This window comes from Lethenteron reissneri, chromosome 67 (assembly GCF_015708825.2).
Source record: "Lethenteron reissneri isolate LAM-NWPU_2019-01 chromosome 67, ASM1570882v1, whole genome shotgun sequence".
Lineage (NCBI taxonomy): Eukaryota > Metazoa > Chordata > Hyperoartia > Petromyzontiformes > Petromyzontidae > Lethenteron > Lethenteron reissneri.
The window spans coordinates 4,004,147-4,028,500 of NC_083845.1; the positions used below are offsets into that span (position 1 = coordinate 4,004,147).

The window sequence follows — 24,354 nt, forward strand, 5'->3', positions numbered from 1 at the left end:
TTCAACAAAAAATATATAACAAATATAGATAGAATATACGTAACGATTACGAAAGTTTACTTAATGAGTTAATTGCCGTTGCCCTTAGCGACAAGGCAGCTTAATCCGTCTCGGCTTCAATACTCTATTACATCATTACTGGTAATCCTATTACTTTAACACGTTACATCTTATCAACAGTGTCACGCTACTGTTTACATATTGCTTGTGTTTAATATTTAACAGCTACAGTATCTTTATTTTTAACTTGTTTTTGCCACGCGTTGTGCCGAGGGCCCCTGGTGCTAGCGGCTTGGCCGGCTGAGACGCCACCTCGGCGGTTGACGCTTGTAGGCCGCACCGCTCCAATAGCCGATCTCTCTCTCGCTCACGCAAACTCCCTCGTACACCTGTTGTTTACATTTCTACGACTTAATTCATCCGTAGGCACGACAAAGAGGCCACGATGTCGGCCTCCAAACAATTCAGACGGCGGAGGGACGACGACGAGGAGGACGAGACGCCGGAGGAGATGCGGTGAGACGGAAACTGAGGATGGAGGAGGAGGCCCTCTCGTTCTTTTAACGCCGTAGTCTACTAAGCAAGTTGCATCAGCGGGCTTTAACGACAAATATTAAACATTATAAAGTGTGTGCGGAGTGTGGAGGGTTTGTTGTGGTGGGTTAGATCGCGTAAGTACGAATGTGTCGTGAAACCCACCACCACCCGACACAGTCAATTGGTAAGGTTTGTGGCGTAAACGAAACGTGCCAAATTACATGCCAACATACTCTTAGGTTTTTTTTTCGGTAAAGTCACGTAGGTAAAAATGAAAATAAATAATAAAAATATTAGAAATAATAGACATAAAATAAATAAATCACGACGTTTCGGAGGCAACACAAGTCTCCGTCATCAGGTGGGACCATCACATCTAAATTTACTATATAAATTTACAGTCACAGCTAAATTTTCTGTATCAAGATGCCAACAACCCCTTATTAGTAGTGCCTGCCTTATTACAGACAAATTCAGAACCTTATTGGTCAAACCTTCCCTTATAAATCTCAACGTTCGCCCTACAAAGTCCCATCGCGAGAGAGAAACGCAAACAAATAGACAAAAATTATGTTACTAAGCAAAAGCTGTTATGTTTACATTTTGATAATTGGTGTCAATGATGTTACTTATCATGCTACTGTCTGTGATCTTGCATGCTGATCCTGTTGCTTGCTTGATATGTGGATGCACACACAAATAGACAATCACCACCAGTACACTCACCACTAGTACACTCACCACCACTACAGCCACCAGTACACTCACCACTAGTACACTCACCACTAGTACACTCACCACCACTACACTCACCACTACACCCACCAGTACACTCACCACTAGTACACTCACCACTAGTACACTCACCACTAGTACACTCACCACCACTACACTCACCACTACAACCACCAGTACACTCACCACTACACCCACCACTAGTACACTCACCACCACTACACCCACCACTACACCCACCACTAGTACACTCACCACTACACCCACCACTACTACACTCACCACTAGTACACTCACCACTACATCCACCACTACTACACTCACCACTAGTACACTCACCACTAGTACACTCACCACCAGTACACTCAGCACCACTACACCCACCACTACTACACTCACCACCACTACACCCACCACTACTACACTCACCACTAGTACACTCACCACTACACCCACCACTAGTACACTCACCACTAGTACACTCACCACCAGTACACTCAGCACCACTACACCCACCACTAGTACACTCACCACTAGTACACTCACCACCACTACACCCACCACTAGTACACTCACCACTAGTACACTCACCACCACTACACCCACCACTAGTACACTCACCACTAGTACACTCACCACTAGTACACTCACCACCACTACACCCACCACTACTACACCCACCACTAGTACACTCACCACTAGTACACTCACCACTACACTCACCACGTACACTCACCACTACACTCCACCATAGTACACTCACACCAACTACACCACCACTACACCCACCACTAGTACACTCACCACTACACCCACCACTACTACACTCACCACTAGTACACTCACCACTACATCCACCACTACTACACTCACCACTAGTACACTCACCACTAGTACACTCACCACCAGTACCCTCAGCACCACTACACCACCACTACTACACTCACCACCACTACACCCACCACTACTACACTCACCACTAGTACACTCACACTACACCCACCACTAGTACACTCACCACTAGTACACTCACCACCAGTACACTCAGCACCACTACACCCACCACTAGTACACTCACCACTAGTACACTCACCACCACTACACCCACCACTAGTACACTCACCACTAGTACACTCACCACCACTACACCCACCACTAGTACACTCACCACTAGTACACTCACCACTAGTACACTCACCACCACTACACCCACCACTACTACACCCACCACTAGTACACTCACCACTAGTACACTCACCACTACACTCACCACTAGTACACTCACCACTAGTACACTCACCACCAGTACACTCACCACTAGTACACTCACCACTAGTACACTCACCACCACTACACTCACCACTAGTACACTCACCACTAGTACACTCACCACCACTACACCCACCACTACTACACCCACCACTAGTACACTCACCACCAGTACACTCACCACTAGTACACTCACCACTACACTCACCACTACTACACCCACCACTAGTACACTCACCACTAGTACACTCACCACTAGTACACTCACCACTACACTCACCACTAGTACACTCACCACTACACTCACCACCAGTACACTCACCACTAGTACACTCGCCACTAGTAAACTCACCACCACTACACTCACCACTAGTACACTCACCACCACTACACCCACCACTAGTACACTCACCACTAGTACACTCACCACTAGTACACTCACCACCACTACACCCACCACTAGTACACTCACCACTAGTACACTCACCACTAGTACACTCACCACTAGTACACTCACCACCACTACACTCACCACTACAACCACCACAACATCATGCCTGTCAACCCCTTATCATTGCCCCTACCTTATTACAGACAAATTCAGACCTCATTGGTCACCCCGTGCCCTTATACATTTAAAAGTTCATCCTACCAGTGCCGGATTATCCTAGAAGCAAAATTAGCTACATATGCTACGGTTAAATCTTGACTTAAAGCTTTCGTGACTGCAGGAATACATATTCTGTGGGTCTTTCGGTAAAGCCACGTAGATAGAAAAATAATTAAAAAATATATCTCGACGTTTCGCCTGAAGACGATTGCTTGTGTAGCGATCGAAACGTCGTGATATTTTTATTATTTTTCTATCTACGTGGCTTTACCGAAAGACCCATAGAATAAATGCTATGGTGCCACGCACTTTCAAGGGCCCCACGCTAAATGCTTGCAAGCTATCAATTCCGGTTCAGTGATTCTGCACTTGCTCTATTACTATAGTACTATACCGCCTTCAACTTTTACGAACGACTGGGTGTTTAGGTTAGCGATTTGTCGTATTATCTGGTTGTATAGCAAATGAAAAAATATAATTACTTTACTATGCAAGTACATTTCTTTTTCATATTCATGTGGTTTTTATTTTTTTAGGGTCCCCTTTATAACGCAGCTGCAGGTCCCGCACTAGCTTCATCCGGCACTGCACCCTACAAAGTCCCGTCGCAAGGGAGAAATATAACCAAATAGACAATCACCATTACTACACTCACCACCAGTACACTCACCACTACAATCACCACAACATCCACCACAACATCATAGCTGTCAACCCCTTATCAGTGCCCCCAGCTTATAACATACCAATTCAGACCTTATTTGTCACCCCGTGACCCTTATAAATATCAAAGTTCATCCTACAAAGTCCCATAACAAGGGAGAAACACGAACAAATAGACATTTGCCCATATTGAAACGGCTATACGCCGTATAGACCTGAAAACTCAATTTCTCTGTACAAGAATACGGTTAAACCGTTAACAGGTATGCAATGAATTACGAGTTCAGCACACTGGTGTGTTGGAGAGTAACCCCACAACAGCATTTACGATTCGAGTTGACGGCATTACTATGTCCCTTAAAGACCGAAACGGGAAGATTTCTTTCACGATTCTCGCCGAATGGAGCTGGTTGCTGTAATCAGCAGCGAAACGTCGCAGTACTCGAATTATAAACGCTGTGGGTTTACTCTCCCAACACACCGGGTGTGCTGAAGCAGTGACTAATTGGCCGCTTCGGGTTTAATTACACATTTTCAATTTACGCGATCTAACCCAAGGCAAAATCAACTTCGTTATGGAGGCCTCTATGCAGCTGTGGATAGATCAAGGCTGGTGATGACAATAGGGATTGTGTAGTGGAATTGTCCCGGCCGCGAGACTGGAATTTTCCACCGCTTTTGTTGTTCCACACAAAACTCGACACATTTGTCAATGACACTGCGTGCGGCCTTTCAAATATATAATATGCGACGTTTCAGTCCATTGTCCTTCATAACACATCAAAAATATGTATTTATACTGGAGGAATCTGATGGGCTATAATGCTCTTTTGCACAGACATCCAGTCAGGGAGCAGGTCAGAATGTCACAACAACTATAGAAAAGCACGAAAGGAGTGCAAAGTAGAGGGACGGTAAGCAAATCACAAAAATACAAAGAAGCAACCTGGCCAGAATTAGAAATGATAGCTCAATTAAGTGACTCGTCATGTCGAAATTTACGCAGCAAACTCCAAATACAGTAAAACCTTGGATTGCGAGTAACTTGGTCTGCGAGTGTTTTGCAAGACGAGCAAACATTTTAAATAAATATTAGTTTGATAGACGAGCGAGGTCTTGCAATACGAGTAGTACGTGTATATGCTTTGTTTGCCGAGTGTCACGTGATCACAACTGACATACGAGTGCTTTTATATACGAGTGCTTTGGATTACAAACACGTTTCCGGAACGAATTATGCTCGTAATCCAAGGTTTTACTGTACTCTAAACGAATGTTGATTCTAAATGAGGAGAGAAAGCCCGAAGACTCGGATAAAAAATCCACGGGACCACGGGGTTGGGATCGAATTTGCGACCTCCTGTATAGCAGACGAGGAAGTTAACATTTCGCCACCACAGTGCCCCAGGGTCCGTTCCGTGACCCGCCAGCAGCGAGCCTTTGACACTTCATGCGGGCCTCAAAAGTACACCTAGCATGGCACAAGTCCCGTGGTGACGTCACCGCCACCTAGCGGCGAACAGCGGATCTTGTTGATTTTGCTCTGTAACTAAATCTGGCGTTTCGCTTGTTTGCAGGGAGAAGCTGGAGGAGATGAGAGAAATGCAGAAGATTCGTCAGCGGCCACACGGTGTCAGGTAAGGAAGAGGTTGCTTTGTACGGGGAACTCTCGTCGTTCTGCTGGTGCTGCTGCTTGGGTCTTTGGCTCGCCACCTTTTCCCACTGTAGCCCAAACCCGGATATATTCAGAGGTCAGCCTCGCGCTATGACAACTATGCGGCTCGCTGCTGTGGTTTAAAAAAAGTTCAACACAGCAAAACACCGGTAACAGATGTTTGGTACAAATGAATTCCTGCCGACCGAACGCAGATGCCGATTCCCGAGTGTTTGCGTCGAACCGTGGTCAAACCGGAGTCAAACTCAAACAGGTGGCAACCATTTAATGTTCGTATCGTGTGTGAGTGAGAGTGTGTGGCTCATAGTCTTATCACTCAGATTTATCCGCTTCTGGGATGTGGGGCTGGTAAATCTCCCTGATTGAGACCCCCTGGGGCTGTTGGGCCTGGAATGCAGTGCCCAGTGGACTGTGTCTCTCACAAGGATGTACCTTCTCACAATGCAATGTGCCTGCAACACTTTATAGTTTGATTGAAGTGCTCACAGCACTTGCCCCAACAGTCTATTGAAGGCTTTATGGGGGATCTTTGTCTTTGTTTGTCACACATGCGCTGCGGGGTGTGCGTGTGGGGTGTGTGTAACCCAATGCCCTACTCATTGGGCATAATAGTACCAGCCAAAAAAAACCAAGAAGAACAATCGTGCACATGCATGGATGATCAAATATTCCAATATCGGAGGTAGAGTTATCCTTAGCGATGATAGTGTTCGCTTTGTCAAATAAATAAACACCCCGTCATTTATTAATTTTGTCGGTAAAATAATGTAGTTGTGATTTGTATATTATACTATTTAATATCTCTGGGACCTTTTTGCCAGTATAAAAAGTATGAAAAATAATATTCCGTTTTACCCTTTCATATACATCATCGGAATGGGAAACGGTTAATGAAGAACGTCACGAAGCAGTCCTTACAGAGCTGCATGCTGCTCCGGTGCTGCAGGTTGCTGACCCCCTGCGCAAAGTCAGAGCCTTTTTGTGAGATCAATGAAAACTGATAATGCTACTCCGCCACTATCCCAGGGCTTCTTTGGAGATCAGGCACCACATTGAGAAGGGCTGTTGAAGTTGAATAAGCTTTTAGCGCTCTGAGTTTTATTTATTTTTCATCGTAATGTTGCGGGCAACCCTTCGGTCAACTCGTTGCCGTGTCTGCGCGCGTTGCGGTGAGCAGCGCGGTGGCACTGTCGGTGGGGAAGAAGCTCACCAACGAGGAGGAGACCATGGTGAGTCACTCACGCACCACCAAATGCACCCCAAATGACACTAAAATACACGTGATACCAAATAAACCCCACATTGACCAGGAGTGGTCGCAGTCTTTGAGCCAGCACCGCCGAGGGCCTGGGTTCCAATCCAGGTTTCGGCTGCCCACTTAGTTGATGGTCTCAGCCTGGTCACTAATACCCGACGTAGAGACCCATAACTTTGAACAGAGACCCATAGACTCACATGGAGACCCATAGACTCACACAGACTGAGTTGTGATTAAACTGGGCTCTCAAGTGCAGTGAGTTAATGATCTCAGTCTGCGACGTTATGCAAATCTATAGAGACCCATAGACTTGCATAACATCACAGAAATCCATAATTGCAGATGGGAATAACAAACAAACCTAATGTATGCACGTATGTTGAACTTATTTCGCGCCGTATGTAGCCAACCGTGCTAATTGGAGGTACGGGGGAATGACAACAAACGAAACACAAAAAAATGTTCTAAAGAAATTCATTTTAAATTTAGATTTAAAAGTGCGTAGCCCCAGTAGGATATCTTCTTGCTAGGCATCCATACCACGCCTTTACTTCTGGCTCGGCTTGGCAAATGGGCAGTGGAAAACCACCCTTTTCCTTGCCCGCGCTTCCGATTAGAACAATTGGCCACATACGGTGTGAAAGTAGTTCAACATACTTACATACACACTACTACACACTACACACTACAGACTACACAACTATACACTACGCCACTATGCAGTACACTATACACTACACACTACTATACACTATGCTACTTTACACTACACTATACACTACAATATTATACACTATTATACACTGCTATACACTACACCACTATAGTACATTGAAAACGAATTTCTTTAGAACTGTTATTTGTGTTTAAATCTGTTGTCCTTACCCACACACCTCCGATTATCACGGTTGGCTAGAAACGCTGGTGCGAAAGAAGTTCAACATACATAAACCCCCCTACACAGCGTCACACACACACACAGTGTATCACATGCAGAGCATTACACAGCGTCACACACGTCGCAAGCACACAGAAGCATCACACACATACGCAGCGTCACACTCACGATGTCACAAACAGCGTCACACATAGCATTAATTTTATATATGAGACTGTTAGGGGTACATACATACACACATATACACATGCCTGTGCTAAGGGCTCCTATGCTGGCTTGGCTCACATGCGCCAGTGGAAAAAAAATATATTTTTTACCGACTCTGTGTGTCTGGTGGCGGTGCAGAGCGACCCGTTCAAGATGGACACAGGCGGCATGGTGGACATGAAACGGATCAAGGATCGCAATCGCGACCGGTGAAATGCTCAGCCACGGCGTCTTGCGTCGCGTGAATCCCAACCGCTCCCACCACTGTACCCCTACCGCTCCCACCACTGTAACCCCTACACAATGCTATGTTTGTGCAACGCTATTTTTGATGTGTGTATGATGTTCTGTGTGTGTGTGACACCGTGTGTGACGCTGTGTGTGACGCTGTGTGTGTGACCCTGTGATGCGTGTGACACGGTGTGTGATGCTGCGCATGTCACGCTACGCGTGTGTGATACGCTGTTCGTGTGGCGCCATGTATGATGCACCGTGCGCAGGAGCGGCGAGGATGAGGATAAAGACCTCACGAACCTCGGAACGGCCTTCTCGGCTGAGACGAACCGGCGCGACGAGGACGCAGACATGTGAGTGGTGTCCGTGTGTCCCATCTGTCCGTGCGTCCGTCATTCCATGTGTGCGTGCGTCTGGAGGCAGCCACGGTAACTCGGGGGCGGTGCTTCGTTCGCCGTTTGTTATTGCGGACGTTTGCCGTTCGAATTTGGCGGCCGCCCCGGTTAATACCCGTGGTGGCGGTGGTATCAACCTTCGTAACGGCTGCTTGCGTTGTGGCCGAAACTTCGTGAGAATTATTTTATTATGTTTTATTTTTATTATTTTATTATTTCCCTTCTACGTGACTTTACCGAAAGAACCAAGAAGATGAATCCCTGCAGTCACGAAAGCTTTAAATCGAAATTTAAATAGTAACAATGTTACGTGCCATCCGCTTCACCTACAGTCGAATGAAGATCCCGTGACGTCGTTCGCAGGAGCAGGCCAGCGTGTGCCGCGTCAGGGTCCAGATGTTTTAGAAAGTTTGAAAATGACAACGTAGGTTATTCAACCAGGATCCCCTGCACAGCAGCGATCATCACTCCCCCTCCTGGCAGCACACTAAAGCCAGCTGCGTATCGGGCGCTGTGCGAAACACGATTCGTCATTATGTACGTTGAACTTCTTTCGCGCCGTACGTAGCCAACCGCGCTAATCGGAGGTGCAGGGGGAAGGACAACGAACTAAACGCATAAAGCGGTTTTAAAGAATCGACTTTTCAATCGAGATTTAACATTGCATAGCTCCAGTGGCATCCTAATATCGGAAGGAAGAGCGCTCCAGACGGCTGCATCCGAGACTCGACAGATCAGGAAAACCCGGCCACGTTTGCCACGGCGCTGCCCAGAAAACACGGGGAGAGACGGACCTGAGAAAAATGATAAAGATCAGCCAAACTCCAACCGCAGTCTGCCCAGACGACTGGCCCGGCAAGCCTCCGTGTTGCGGATTAAACCGTCCTGAAGACGCACCGCTTGTTGAATAGTTATTACGTAATCCATTCTTACAGTCCAGTGGATATCTGAGCCAGTCCCAAGCGTGGTTAAGGAGGGTCGGGCGAAAGGGTACCGACACTTCAGGCCGTGAAGAAAAAAAAGACTCCAGTAATCCGATGCATGTGATGACCAAATCACGAAATGTGCGGTGGATAGCTACGGGCTAGCTGCCTATGGATCGTGATGATGATGATGATGATTCTTACGTGTGATTTTTCTCTGAAGTTGTTTATACAGATAGTTCCCGAGTTACGATGGTCCGACTTACGATATTTCGATCTTACGATGGCGATAGCGATACAAAATTGTAAAAAAAAATTCGCGCGGCAGGCAAACGCAGCAGCGTACGAGGTACGATGCTGTACATTGGAACGCTGCCGGGATGTACGCATCTCCCGCCTTGTCTGATGCAGACAGGATTGTTTCCTGAAAAAACGTTCTATTAAATTGCAGTTCATATAGGTAGGTTAAGAATTTACCTTGTTTTTCTACTTTACATTTTACTGTGCAATACAGTATTGTAATTAATAAATACCGTATATAGTTTATACAGTACGGTACTGTAAATTGCTCTGTTTTGCTAAATTATCACCATTCTTTAAGACTCCTGGGTAGGCTAGGCCACCTTCGACTTACGATATTTTTGACTTACGATGTGGTCGTCGTAACGCATCTCCATCGTAAGTAGACGACTATCTGTATGTAGCCAACCGTTTACCACGGTTTGCTACGTACGGTGCGAAATAAATTCAACATATATACCTACGTACACGTACGTGCATGTAGCAGCGGGCGATGGTGTAGCGGTTAGCGCACTTCCACTACGAACCCAGTGACCCGATTTCAATTCCCAGTGATGACCAGCGGCGAATATTTGAACCGGGCCTAGGGTTCCCCTCGGCCGACTCAACGTTAAATGAGTACCTTGTGCAGTGTGTAGTAAACATCAGCGCTGAGCAGACAAAGGCGGCCTCGCGTGCCGTACCGGCATTGACAGGCGCTCGCTCACGAGACTCGCCCCAGCAGTCTGTGCAGCCTACACGAGGGATCTTTGGTTTTGTGTGTGTATATGGAGATTTCATTCCAAGCTAATCACACGGAGAACTCGACCAGTCCCATGCTGACCCCTCTCTCCCCTCGCCTCCCCCTCCATCAACGTCTCTGCGAAGAAGTGGTTCTGAAAGGCAAGAGCTGACTCCGTGTGTGACAATCGCAGTGGCCTAGCCAGCGAGTTTGTAGGGGGGGGGTGCCTACGGGCCACAAGGGGCTCAGACGCCGTTCCATTGAGACCGGTGGTGGTGGAGCTATTTGACTCAGAGGGTCATTCGTTTAATCGCTTGCCACCAGAGCCCATGCCGGCCACGCTGCACCGCCGCTTAGGGCGACGCTAATTGTGCTGCTGCCTTGGGTGCGGCGGGCGCCGGTAGGATGAAGTACATCGAGACGGAGCTGCGCAAGCGCAAGGGCGTGGAGGAGAGCGAGGAGATGGCGGCGCGGCAGCGCAGCGCGGAGGACGCCCTCTACGAGCTGCCCGAGAACCTGCGCGTCAACTCGGCCAAGCGCACCGAGGAGATGCTCTCCAACCAGATGCTGAGCGGCATCCCGGAGGTGGACCTGGGCATCGAGTGAGCGCGCATGGCACGTGTGCGAAACGCGTCAGGCACGCGTGCGACACGCGGACAACGACACGCATGCAGACACGCATGCAGACACACGCGGACACACGCAGACAAAGGCACCTCGCAGGCATGCGCAGAAAGGAACGTGCACGCAAACGACGACGCGCACGCAGGCGCACAGACCAGCGCACACACGCCAATAACCGAACCCTTTACTCGCACTGATGCACACTTACCCACCTGCCCACCACTACCCCTGCCCCCACTGTCCCCACCCACCACTACCCCCACTGACCCCCGCCCACCACTACCCCTCCTGACCCCTGCCCACCACTATGCCCATTGACCCCCCCACCACTACCCCAACTGGCCCTGCCCCCCACTGTCCCCGCCCACCACTACCCCCACTGTCCCCGCCCACCACTACCCCCACTGACCCCGCCCACCACTACCCCCACTGACCCCCACCCACCACTACCCCCACTGACCCCCCCCACCACTACCCTCACTGACCCCCCCACCACTACCCCCACTGACCCCCGCCCACCACTACCCCTCCTGACCCCCCCACCACTACCCTCACTGACCCCCCCACCACTACCCCCACTGACCCCCACCCACCACTACCCCCACTGACCCCCCCCACCACTACCCCCACTGACCCCCCCCACCACTACCCCCACTGACCCCCCCCCCACCACTACCCTCACTGACCCCCCCACCACTACCCCCACCCACCACTACCCCTCCTGACCCCCCCACCACTACCCTCACTGACCCCCCCACCACTACCCCCACTGACCCCCACCCACCACTACCCCCACTGACCCCCCCCACCACTACCCCCACTGACCCCCCCCCCCACCACTACCCCCACTGACCCCCCCCACCACTACCCTCACTGACCCCCACCCACCACTACCCTCACTGACCCCCACCCACCACTACCCCACTGACCCCCCCCCACCACTACCCCCACTGACCCCCCCACCACTACCCCCACTGACCCCCCCCCCCACCACTACCCCCACTGACCCCCCCCACCACTACCCTCACTGACCCCCACCCACCACTACCCTCACTGACCCCCACCCACCACTACCCCCACTGACCCCCGCCCACCACTACCCCCACTGACCCCCCCCACCACTACCCTCACTGACCCCCACCCACCACTACCCTCACTGACCCCCGCCCATCACTACCCCCACTGACCCCCGCCCACCACTACCCCTCCTGACCCCTGCCCACCACTACGCCCACTGACCCATGCCCACCACTACCCACCATTACCCGTACTGACCCCCGTCCACCGCTACCCAAACCACCCCATCCGCGTGTCTGGGCAAGGGGGCAGGGCCGACATAGAAAGAGGCGGGGCTTCAAGAAGAAGGGGCCGATTGCTAAAAAGGAAAGGCGCAGAGCCAATAGAGGAAGAAGAGGTAATGGGCGTGGCCTGATCAGCAAGGGGGCGGGGCTTAAACAATAAGGGGCGGGGCCTGATCAGTAAGTGGGCGGGGTTAAAAGGAAAGGGCAGGGCCTACAGAGGATAAACTCCCCTACCAAGTTAACTACCAAGTTCAATTTCGATGTAAAGCTTTCGTGACTGCAGGGATTCATCTTCTTGGTTCTTTCGGTAAAGTCACGTAGAATGGAAATAATAAAATAATATTTTTTTCCCTTATTTTTATTATTTCCATTCTACGTGACTTTACCGAAAGAACCAAGAAGATGAATACCAAGTTCAACTTTAGCTGGCTTGCAGTCTACTGCAGTTTACTGCAAGGCAGCTAGTTTATATTCATATCCATGTTCCCAGTCTTTCACTCCCAGCTTTACACACTACCATCACTAAGACATTTGACTGCAAGCCCTGCTTACTACCATCACTTGGAAATTTGCCGCGCGTTGTTTCGAGCGTGCAAGCTTAGCTCCCTAGCAACTCTCGTTTACTCCCCTGCAGCATAAAAAAGGGTGTCATTAATCGGCTTAATTTAGCTTTCTTATCAACCAGTTCAGCTTCCGCCCCCTGCATCACATGCGCACCTCCCAGCCCACCCCCCGCCCCCACACTCACCCTAGCCCCCTCCCCCCCCTCTTCTCCCCCCTCCTCTACAGCTATATATTCCCTCATCACAGCCATCTCTTAGGCACACTTAAGCGGTTGTTCTTTCGCTGTGTCTGTCCCCACCTGAAGACGGACTCTTGTGTTTCGCCCGAAACGTCGTGATTCAATTCAGTTGTTTTCATTTTAATTCATTGAGTTTTTTACCTACGTGACTTCACCGGAAAAAAACCCAAAAACTATAAACTCCCGGATCAAGTTAAGGCAATAGCAGCAGCGTAGATTGCAACATGAAAGGCAGAAGCAGCAACGTCACGGCCACAGCGACGGAGACGCAGCCACGGAATGCCGACGGTCAATCACGGAACCAGTCGTGGAACCGTCTCTCGCGCGTCATAGCCTCATCTCTCCCCCCCCCCCTCTTCTGCCAGCGCTAAGATCCGCAACATCGAGATGACGGAGGAGGCGAAGCAGCTGCTGCTGGCCGAGCGGCGCCGCCACCGCCAGCAGAACAACACCTCCTTCGTGCCCACCAACATGGCCGTCAACTACGTGCAGCACAACCGATGTGCGTGCACGCGTGACATGCGCGCGCGCGTACGTGTGTTGCGCGTGTATCGTGTTCGTGCGTGTACAGGTGGGCGTGTGTACGTCAATGTGTGTGGGTGGGTGGACGCGTGCTGGCCACCCACCCCCTCGCGTGCCGTGCGCCAGCCTTCATTGGCAATTGCCCCAACAGTCTATTCAGGCTATACGAGGGATCTTTGTATTTGTTTGTACGTACATGCGTGTATGTGTTCGTGTGTGTACAGGTGTGCATGTGTGTGTGTTTGCCCGTGTCTGCAGTTGAGTGTGTGTGTGTGGGGAGCGGTAGTGTAGTGGTTAGCGCTCTGCGCTACAAACCCGGCGATGCAAGTTTGATTCCCATTCACGATTATACGAACTGGTCCTGGGACCCTCCCAGGTCTATTCTGTCTCAAATGAGTACCTGGTGTGGTGTGTAAATGTCGGCACTGGAGAGACCAAGGCTGTTTCGCTCGTTTCCCGCATGCGTCCTAGCGAGATGTTCATTACTTCGCCTGGTATACAGGAGTTCGTGGGTTCGATCCCGACCCTGACGCTTGCTGTATATTTGGAGTTTGCGTGTTTCTCGCCCCGTGGCATAGTGGATTTTTCTCCGGGTCCTGCGGTTTTTCCCTGCGCATTTAGAATCAACATCACACGTTTATGAGTATTTGGCTGCTTTACATTTCCACGTGATAAGCCACTTCGTTGAGCTATTTAGCTCTGTGGGCCTTACCTTGTAAAATAAAAAAAATTAGGTTAGTTTTAATTAGTTTATAGCAGGACGGCTCAGCTTGCGCGTTGGAAAAAGAACGCGGTCCCTCCTGAGCTGGGCCGTGCCGAGCCGGCTTGGCTCAGTTGTGGTAAAGGAGAAGCCGGGGCCGTGAGTCACGTTGAGTCTGTGTTGATGTGAGTCCCTGTCGCGTCTCCTCCCCGCCCTCCCCGTGCAGTCTCCCACGAGCAGCTGGGCCATGGCTCTCGACGGGGCTATCACCGCGAGGAGAGCAAACCTCGTGCCAGCAAGGCCCAGCAGCACCCCGACAAGAAGGAGGGTGCGTGGTCGCGCTCGCCACTACGCTCATACACACACGGCCGCCCCTATAACCGTCACCACCTTCATAACCGCCACTACGCTCGTACACACACGGCCGCCCCTATAGCCGTCACCACCTTCATAACCGCCACTACGCTCATACACACACGGCCGCCCCTATAGCCGTCACCACCTTCATAACCACCACTACGCTCCTCCAGACACAGCCACCCCTACTACCGTCACCACCTTCATAACCGCCACTACGCTCATACACACAACTGCCCCTATAACCGTTACCACCTTCATAACCGCCGTGTACTCCCGTGTTTCCCCGCGTGTCCCCGTGCGCCGCCGTGTATCCCCACCTACAGGTGACCACCGACCTGGGTTCAAGCGACCCAATGCCGACAAAGCGACGGACGACTTCCACTACGAGAAGTTCCGCAAGATGAACCGGCGCTACTGAGGGGGGGGGCGGTGGGGGGGGGGGGCAGGGTCACCGGAGGGGTCACGACCCGCCCCCCCCAACCCACGCCAGCCGGGGGGGCCCAGCGTGGCGTGACGATCGTTTTCCGAAGGAGGGACGGCGCCCAACAGACAATCGGCGGCCGTTGGAGCCGCAGGACGTTTACAATCGTAGTCATCCGTGAGACGTGATCAACCCCCTGGTGGACGAAGGCCTCGAAGGCCTCCCCCCCCCCCACCAAGCCACCGCCGCTCGCCCCTCGTGTTCCCGTGATTGTGATAATCTGCCTTGGAACCTGCTGCGCAGAACCAGTTTCATCGCTCCGTCTCCCGGACGAGCTGTCCTCTCTCTTGAGCCCGGTTTTGACGTTTGCTCCCGATCCACCACCGATGGGGGGGGGGGGGGGTCCATGGCCCCCGTCCGGTGACGAGTGCTGCCCCCCAAGCGCGCTCGCTTTGCCCCAACGCGATCGATCGGATGCCGTACGATGACTTTCCTGATATTACACCACTCTTGATGGACTCAAAGTTTTGTGTGTGTGCGTGTCCCCGTCGTGGTGGGGAGCGGTAGAGTAGCGGTGAGCGCGCTGCCGTATGGACACGGTGACTCGAGTTCGATTCCCACTCACAGCCAACACCCAGTGACGATTATCTGAATGGGTCATGGGGGCTTCCCTAGGTCGACTCAGCCTCAAATGAGTACCTGGTGTGATGGTGTGTACACATCGCCACTGGGGAGACAAAGGCAGCCGGGCGTGGTGTTGGCCACCCACTCCCTCGTCTGCCATGCCGGCCTTCATCGGTGCTCGCTAACAGCACTTGCCCCAACAGTCTGTTCAGGCTATACGGGGGATCTTTGCTTTTGCCCCCGTCGCGGTGGCGCATGAGATGTTACCTCCCTAGCCTGGCGCGCAGGAGCGAGTAGGTTCGATCCCGAACCCTGATGATGCCGATACATTTGGAGTCTGCGTGTGTGTGTCCCCTCTATTCTGTGTGAGTGTGTGAAAGTGAGTAAGTGTGTGTGTTAGTCTGTGTTAGTGAGCAAGTACGGATGTTGAACTTCTTTTGCAATGTACGTAGCCAAGCATGCTAATAGGAGGTGTGTACGTGTGTTGGTCTATGTGAGTGTTATTCTTTATGAGTGTAAGTGTGTTAGTCTATGTGAGTGAGTGAAAGTGTTGTACTTATGTATGTTGAACTTATTTGGCACCGTACGTAGCCAACTGTGCCAATCGGAAGTGCGGGGGGAGGACAACAAATCTATACACAATGACAGTTCTAAGTAAATGAGTTATAGATTTAAAAGTGCGTAGCGCCAGTGGCTGACCATACTTCACCACGCTGGTCCGGACGGGTCACTGGGCTCGCAGCACCACGTGCTGCTAACGAAACCAGCCCGCTGCCGTGTACTTAATCGGCACACAATGTGCTCTTGCCATCGTTGAATTGGGACGGAGACTCTCAAGGTTTTAAAACCAAAAAGTTATATTTTAGGGCACTTTGGTTTTTTCGGTAAAGTCACGTAGGTAAAAAATTTAATGAATGAAAACAACGAAATTAAATCGCGTGATTTAATTTATTTTTATTTTTTACCTACGTGACTTTACCGAAAAAACCAAAGAGTGAATCCTTGCAGTCACGAAAGCTTCAAATCTAGAATTAATATTTTAGGTGGCCTGGTCGACTGCACCCTCGTCTGGCCTGGTGGGCAAGAGAACTCCCCCATAATGCACCCCTCTCGTCGTGGCGAGCAGACCTCGACGTTGGCATTCGGCTCACGAACCACCTGTAGTGTAGTGTGTAGTGTATAGTAGTGTAGCGTAAAGTGACGTGAGGCTGTAACAGTTGAAGACCTTGGTGTCCGAAGCAGACTTTGTGTGACGCTGCTGCGTAAGCTTCTCGACCATGAGCTTCCTTGCAGCGCATTGTGCAAAATGGAATAGAATGCCGTCTGTCCGGGTGATGGGAGGGAGGTGGTCGCCTGTGCATTGCTGGCAGGGGTGTTCAGGAAGTACAGTCTTTCTCCTGTAACGATGTGTGTTTTCATAACGCTTTTTTTTTTTTAGAACGCGGATGCGAATTGGATATAAGGGACCGTCCATAAATGACGTCACGCGATTTTTGACGATTTTTTTACCCCCCTCCCCCCTCGTCACACGTGTTCACAAAAGTCCGACCCCCCCCCCCCAAATATGACATCACAAAGCTCTGCCCCCCCCAAACCATGTTTATATTTTGAAAATAAAACATGCTTCAAATCGCTTTAAACTATTGTCATTGTAGTGCGTATTTAATGTGGCGCTGCACTCTGATGTTGTAGGAGTGTTGTTATAACAATTCTATATTTAAAGTTGCACATTTTGATGTGACATCACATTTCTCAACCCACCCCCCCCGCCCTCGTCACACATCGTCACAAAGATCTGACCCCCCCAGGTGCGTGACGTCATTTATGGATGGCCCCTAACGCGATCGAGTGAACAGAAACTACGTCGCGCGAGTTCGAATCAGCGGTCTTACGGCTGCCTTGGCGGAGCATAGCATAAGGCGGGATGCTGCTGGATGCTTCTACTAGATACGACCAACACGCCTCGGTCTGTTCAGCCTGCATTCGCATGTCATGTGTTATGGCGGACTGATTTACCCTGTATATTATATGTATATGATTTATTTTACGCGATATTTCCATAACGCGGTGATTTTCAGGAACTCTGTTACCGTGTTGTAGGAGAACAGACTGTAAGAGAATAGTATGTCATCGTTTCCACCCTGCTGCAACTCCGATTGGCACGTTTGGCGATGTACGGTACGACACAAGTATAGCATGCATGCATATCCCGTACGAATCAAGTGCGGCGATGATCTTGCTTTGCAAAATTTCGTCGCGTCGTGATTATCTTGGCCCTGTTTTAATGTTTGTTGCTTTATATGCTGACGGTAGATTTGTGAAACAACAGTTTTAAATAAATGAGTAAAGTCCTACAGATAACCGTTACCCATTCCTACAAACGAGTGCTTAGCCAATCACCAATTGTCGATTTTGCGAGCTCACGTCCATCCGTCGTATTCTGGCAAGTGTGCGCGTTGCCGGCATTGCCGAGCGGAATTCTTTCTCCGGGTCCTCCATTTTTTCCCCTCCACATTTTTAGAATCGACCTGCGTTTCGAGTATTCGGCTGCTACAAATGTCCACGCGATAAGCCACTGTTGAGCTATAATTTAATTTGTGGGCAGTTCGCTTCTGAAAAAAGCTGCATAGCTCAGTGGGCCTTACCTGGTAAAATAAAATGTAAATTGTTTTAATCTTAACTTTGGAGCTTTCGTGACTGCAAAGAGTAAATTGTTTTGTAGTTTTTTTTTTAATAGATGTTCAGTCGTAGGGATTGATGGTGGCATTAGTCATGATTTCTCTCTTTCAGTACAGTGGGCCATGTGTATGCTGCTGCTGCTGCGATCTTCACCAACCCCCATCTCGTATCCCCTAGCCAGGGGTCGGCAACCAAAATAACAAGAAGAGCCATTTCTTTCCAATTCGGTACAAAATTCAGTATTTCAAGAGCCGCAATGCATCTGAGTACATACGTACTCATCGTCAAGAAGCAGCCCGTAAAGAGCCGCATGCGGCTCCGGAGCCGTAGGTTGCCGACCCCTGCCCTAGGGCCTAGGCCACCGTCCTGCTACTGCTGCTACTCCCTGCCCTCCAGCTACGACCAAGCCTACCCGAACCCCTATCACTACTATCAATACCCCAACACCTACCCCAATCCCTATCACTACCCCAACCCCTATCACTACCCCAACCCCTATCACTACCCCTATGACTACCCCAACACCTATCACTACCCCAACCCCTATCGCTACCCCAACCCCTATCACTACCCCAACCCCTATCACTACCCCTATGACTACCCCAACACCTATCACTACCCCAACCCCTATCACTACCCCAACCCCTATCACTACCCCAACCCCTATCACTACCCCTATGACTACCCCAACACCTATCACTACCCCAACCCCTATCACTACCCCAACCCCTATCACTACCCCAACCCCTATCACTACCCCTATGACTACCCCAACACCTATCACTACCCCAACCCCTATCACTACCCCTATGACTACCCCAACCCCTATCACTACCCCAACTATCAGTACCTCCCTAACGCTCACAGCTGCCCTCCTGTCACCATCGCTACACCGCCACTTTCAATAGCAACCCCACTCGTTATTTGAACCACGATCATCTTCGGTATAACTTTTTTAAATCATTTATATTAAGTTCGCTTGCTTGCTTGCTTGCGTGCTTGCTTGCTTGCTTACGACCGTACAAATCTTTCGGTCGTTTTTTAACCCACTTCCCGTGATCCAATCGAGCTGACATTTTCCACACAGACTCGTTGTGCGTGACAATTAATTTTCGTGAAATTTTTTTCCCAAAATTTTACACTGTTTAGGGAATTTTTTAAAAATATTTAATTACCAATTGCTTAATGCTGGCAGACAATCATTTGACCCATAGGTGGCAGCCATCTCAAGCCAGAGAACGAGAGGACTCTAGCCGCCACGCATATAAAGGATTTATAGTGAAAAACTTAGTTTTTACGGGTTAATTTTTTTTATTATTTCCATTCTACGTGACTTTACCGAAAGAACCAAGAAGATGAATCCCTGCAGTCACGAAAGCTTTAAATCGAAATTTAGTGTTGTTGTCCTTCACCCGGCAGCTCCGATTAGCACGGTTGGCTACGTACGGTGCGACATGAGGTCAGCACACATACACTCCGTGATCACGAACATTTTCGTGATCACAGAAGTTCATAGTCGAGAGCTCTACGCAGCAGCGTCACTCAAAATATTCTTCGGACACCAATGTCTCGAACTACACTATGATACTCTATTCTAGATTTGAAGATTTCGTGACTGCAAGGATTCATATTCTTGGGTTTTTTCGGTAAAGTCACGTAGGTAAAAAATTAAAATTAATAAAAGTAAAAATAATGTAATAAAATAATGTAATATATTTATAATATATTTTATTTTTATTTTACTTTTATTAATTTTAATTTTTTACCTACGTGACTTTACCGAAAAAACCCAAGAATATGATACTCTACAGTCTACACTATACACTCATATACACTACACCACTATACACTACTATGCACTACACTATTATAAACCACTACTATACACCCACACTATACTATACACTATTATACACTACACTATACTGACACTATACAATACATTATACTGTTACAGCCTCACGTCACTATACACTACACTGATACTCTACACTATACACTCCTATACACTACACTATTATAAACCACTACTATACACCCACACTACAATACACTATTCTATACTACACAATACACTGCAGCACTAACACTATACACTACATTATACTGTTACAGCCTCACGTCACTATACACTACACTATGATACTCTACAGTCTACACTATACACTCCTATACACTACACTATTATAAACCACTACTATACACTACTACACCCACACTACAATACACTATTATATACTACACTATACTGACACTATACACTACACTATACACTACATAATACTGTTACAGCCTCACGTCACTATACACTACACTATGATACTCTACACTATATACTCTTATACACTACACTATTATAAACCACTACTATACACCCACACTACAATACACAATTATATACTACACTATACACTACACTATACACTACACTATACTGTTACAGCCTCACGTCACTATACACTACACTATGATACTCTACACTATACACTACACTATACACTACACTATTATAAACCACTACTATACACCCACACTACAATACACTATTATATACTACACTCTACACTACACTATACTGTTACAGCCTCACGTCACTATACACTACAATATGATACACTACACTATACAATACACAATTATATACTACACTATACACTACACTATACACTACATTATACTGTTACAGCCTCACGTCGGTTCTCTGCTGTTGCTCCCACGGTGTGGAACTCTTAACCATTTGCACATCCGCAACATCAAATGCACTCCTGACTTTGAAGAAACATCTAAAGGCCTAAATTTCGATTTAAAGCTTTCGTGACTGCAGGGATTCAGCGTCTGACGCTGTCTTTCCGACAGACCTGTTCTTCACCTGAGGACGGCTGCTTGCGTTGTGGCTGAAACGTCGTGAGAATTATTTTATTATGTTTTATTATTATTTTATTATGTCCCTTCTACGTGACTTTACCGAAAGAACCAAGAAGATCTAAAAGCCTATTCTTAGGTTTTTGTCGGTAAAGTCACGTAGGTAAAAACATTAAAAAGTAAAATAAAATAAAAAATCACGACGTTTCGGAGGCAACACAAGCTTCCGTCTTCAGGTGGTACCGTCACAGCCACGACAGCTGTATCAAGTAAATCCGAAACGTCGTGATTTTTATTTTATTTTTTAATGTTTTTACCTACGTGACTTTACCGAAAAAACCTAAGAATATGAATCATTGCAGTCACGAAAGCTTCAAATCTAGAATCTAAAGGCCTCTTGTCTCTTTGGGTCGTGGCTTTCGAGCAGCCCTGAGACGTCTCTGTATAATTGTGCGCATTTTGAATGTCATCATAATTTTTGTTCTTCTGTGTTGAAGAGTGATTCCGCAGCAGCACCTCGTCGTTATTGACGTCGTGGGATTTCTAACCGACGCTAGCGGAATAGAATGCTGCTGTCACGGTTATTGGCGCTTTCAAAAAGTGACCCCTTGGCAATTCGTTTGTTTGTTGGGTTTGTTAAAATCCTTTTTGTTTATACATTACGCTGACGTTGATCTATTTCTATCCTTTGTCTCCGTTACCACAGCATCGCAATAAACGCACGTGGTCACGCACGTGGTGTGGCCAATGAGCGCGGTTCCTTACAAGAGGCCAACTCTGACCCCCTGACCCGAGTGCGGACTCTGAAACCCCTAAGGGGTCGTCCATAAATGACGTCACGCACCTAGGAGGGAGGGGGGGTCAGACATTTGTGACGATGTGTGACGAGGGGGGGAGGGTTTGAGAAATGTGACGTCACATAAAAATGCGCAACTTTAAATCAATATAGACAACACGTTCTACTTAATTAAATAGACTTTTTAATAAATGTTTTCTCCTACAACATCAGAGTGCAGCGCCACATTAAATACGCACTACAATGACAATAGTTTAAAGCGATTTGAAGCATGTTTTGGGGGGGGGGGGGCAGAGCTTTGTGACGTCATATTTGAGGGGGGGGGGTCAAAAATCGTCCAAAATCGCGTGACGTCATTTATGGACGGCCCCTTATCGGATTAGTATATTAAATACAGATTATTGAATCTTATAAAAAGAGGGTCAATGATCCACCCCATCCATTGGGCCACACCCAAGGCCACAGACAGACACCCCCCGCGTTCCGTCTCCACTGCGGGACGTTCTGTGGACGTTCAAGACGCAGCGTCAGCAGCACCCATAGCGACCGTCGACAGATCGACAAACAAAACACGTGGGTCACGTGGTGCCCCGCTCGGCCAATCGTAAACGCCCGCGGTTGCAATGGGGGGGGGGGGGTCACAGGCCCGGCGGTGGCCATGTTGGGTAGGGAAGCTCCGCGGCGGCCATGTTGGGTAGGGAAGCCCAGCGGTGGCCATGTTGGGTAGGGAAACCGCCCCCACCACTCACCCCACCACTCACCCCACCCCCCATCCTGCCGACAGAATATTAATCAGAATATTTGTTTGGGCTGCAGCAGAAACAGGAATCCCGATGAACTGCGAAGCTATTTTTTTGCTTTGTTTAACACGTAGCAGCCTTTCGCGACCAATATCATCCATAATAGAGGGTTTTTTTGGGGTTAGATCGCGTAAATATATAAATGTGTCGTTCAAGTTCAAGTTCATTTATTAGGTGTAGCCCTGTGAGCCATTCGGCTCTTGAATCGGGTGCAACCGCAACAAACAACAATCAAAAACATGAACAAAAAACATCTTAAAGTGAATATGTGACTAAGTGCAAACAGAAAATCCAAGAAAAGACAGCAAAATCTTGCAGAAAAAAAACACCGTACACCAACGCTGTGTGCAAAAATCCCAGTGGGATGCAAGTCAAACAACAACAACAACCACGAGACAACTTATATTAAGGCCATCAGTCTAACTCTGTACTACAACAAACAAACATGGCCAAACCAATACACTTTTCGAAATCACCAAAATAAAGCCATGAAAGCAATGAAAAAGCAATCATAGGAACTGTGAGGGAATTTTCACAATAAATGGCATAAACATGTACTACCAAAACCCTGCAACCATAGTTGGCTGCATGAGCCACTCCACAACAGCGGGATCATCAATAGGAGTATTTTAATTTTTCAATGCACCTTTAAGATCAGCACACTAAATCAAAACACAGGTCATACTTTGTAGCGATCATCCGGAGCGAAACATTTTATTTTAGGCCACTGAATAGCACTGGCAGCTAGGGGTGTACAACTCCTCTAGAGCAGTTTTGAGTGAAGATCTCATAGGTAGTGATTCAAGTTGCAGTTTATTGGCAACAGCATTCCAGACCCTGGGGGCATCAATATAGCACCACCCAACACAGCCAACTAGTAAGGGTTGTCACGTAAACAGAACGTGGCCAATTCGTCACTAGCACAGCACTAGTGTATAGTGTAGTGTATAGTAGTGTAGTGTATAGTAGTGTATAGTGTAGTGAATAGTGTAGTGTATAGTAGTGTATAGTGTAGTGCAGCGGTCGGGAACCTATGGCTCGCGAGCCATATATGGCTCTTCCGGTGACGGCATATGGCTCCCAGACAATTTTGAGTTGAAAAAAAAATCAGTTTGGAACTGATTTTAAAATGCTTGTGATATTGCTTAATAATACTGTGTCATTTTAAAGTAAACAGAAATTAGTTTTGAAGATAAAATTTCTCGGGTCACGGATCCCGTGACCAGAAGTCGCATTAAAAGTAAGACATTTAATTTATTATACGTTAAAATACTATATGGCTGTCAATGAAATATATTTAGAAATATTTGGCTTTTATGGCTCTCCCAGTCAAAAAGGTTCCCGACCCCTGGTGTAGTGTATAGTGTAGTGTATAGTGTAGTGTATAGTAGTGTATTGTATAGTGTATAGTCTTCTTGGTTCTTTCGGTAGTCACGTA

The 24,354-nt window shown here is 48.4% G+C and overlaps 1 protein-coding gene across 1 annotated transcript; it reads left to right on the forward strand.

The window, feature by feature from the left end:
- Position 1: 1 nt before the first annotated feature.
- On the forward strand, positions 2–18,877 carry C67H9orf78 (chromosome 67 C9orf78 homolog). The gene is made up of 10 exons (XM_061578865.1): positions 2–141; positions 427–516; positions 5,392–5,451; positions 6,667–6,718; positions 7,991–8,061; positions 8,353–8,439; positions 10,830–11,027; positions 13,518–13,654; positions 14,601–14,702; positions 15,058–18,877. The coding sequence occupies exons 2-10, from the start codon at positions 446–448 to the stop codon at positions 15,150–15,152; spliced, it is 873 nt and encodes a 290-aa protein (XP_061434849.1). The 5' UTR covers positions 2–141; positions 427–445; the 3' UTR covers positions 15,153–18,877.
- Positions 18,878–24,354: the final 5,477 nt, after the last annotated feature.

Excerpts from the sequence above, each read along its gene's own strand:
- C67H9orf78 (XM_061578865.1), top strand. The coding sequence starts at position 446 with ATGTCGGCCTCCAAACAATTCAGACGGCGGAGGGACGACGACGAGGAG. Across the intron at positions 6,719-7,990 it reads CCAACGAGGAGGAGACCATG|AGCGACCCGTTCAAGATGGA; the intron begins GTGAGTCACTCA and ends GTGGCGGTGCAG. Across the intron at positions 11,028-13,517 it reads GAGGTGGACCTGGGCATCGA|CGCTAAGATCCGCAACATCG; the intron begins GTGAGCGCGCAT and ends CTCTTCTGCCAG.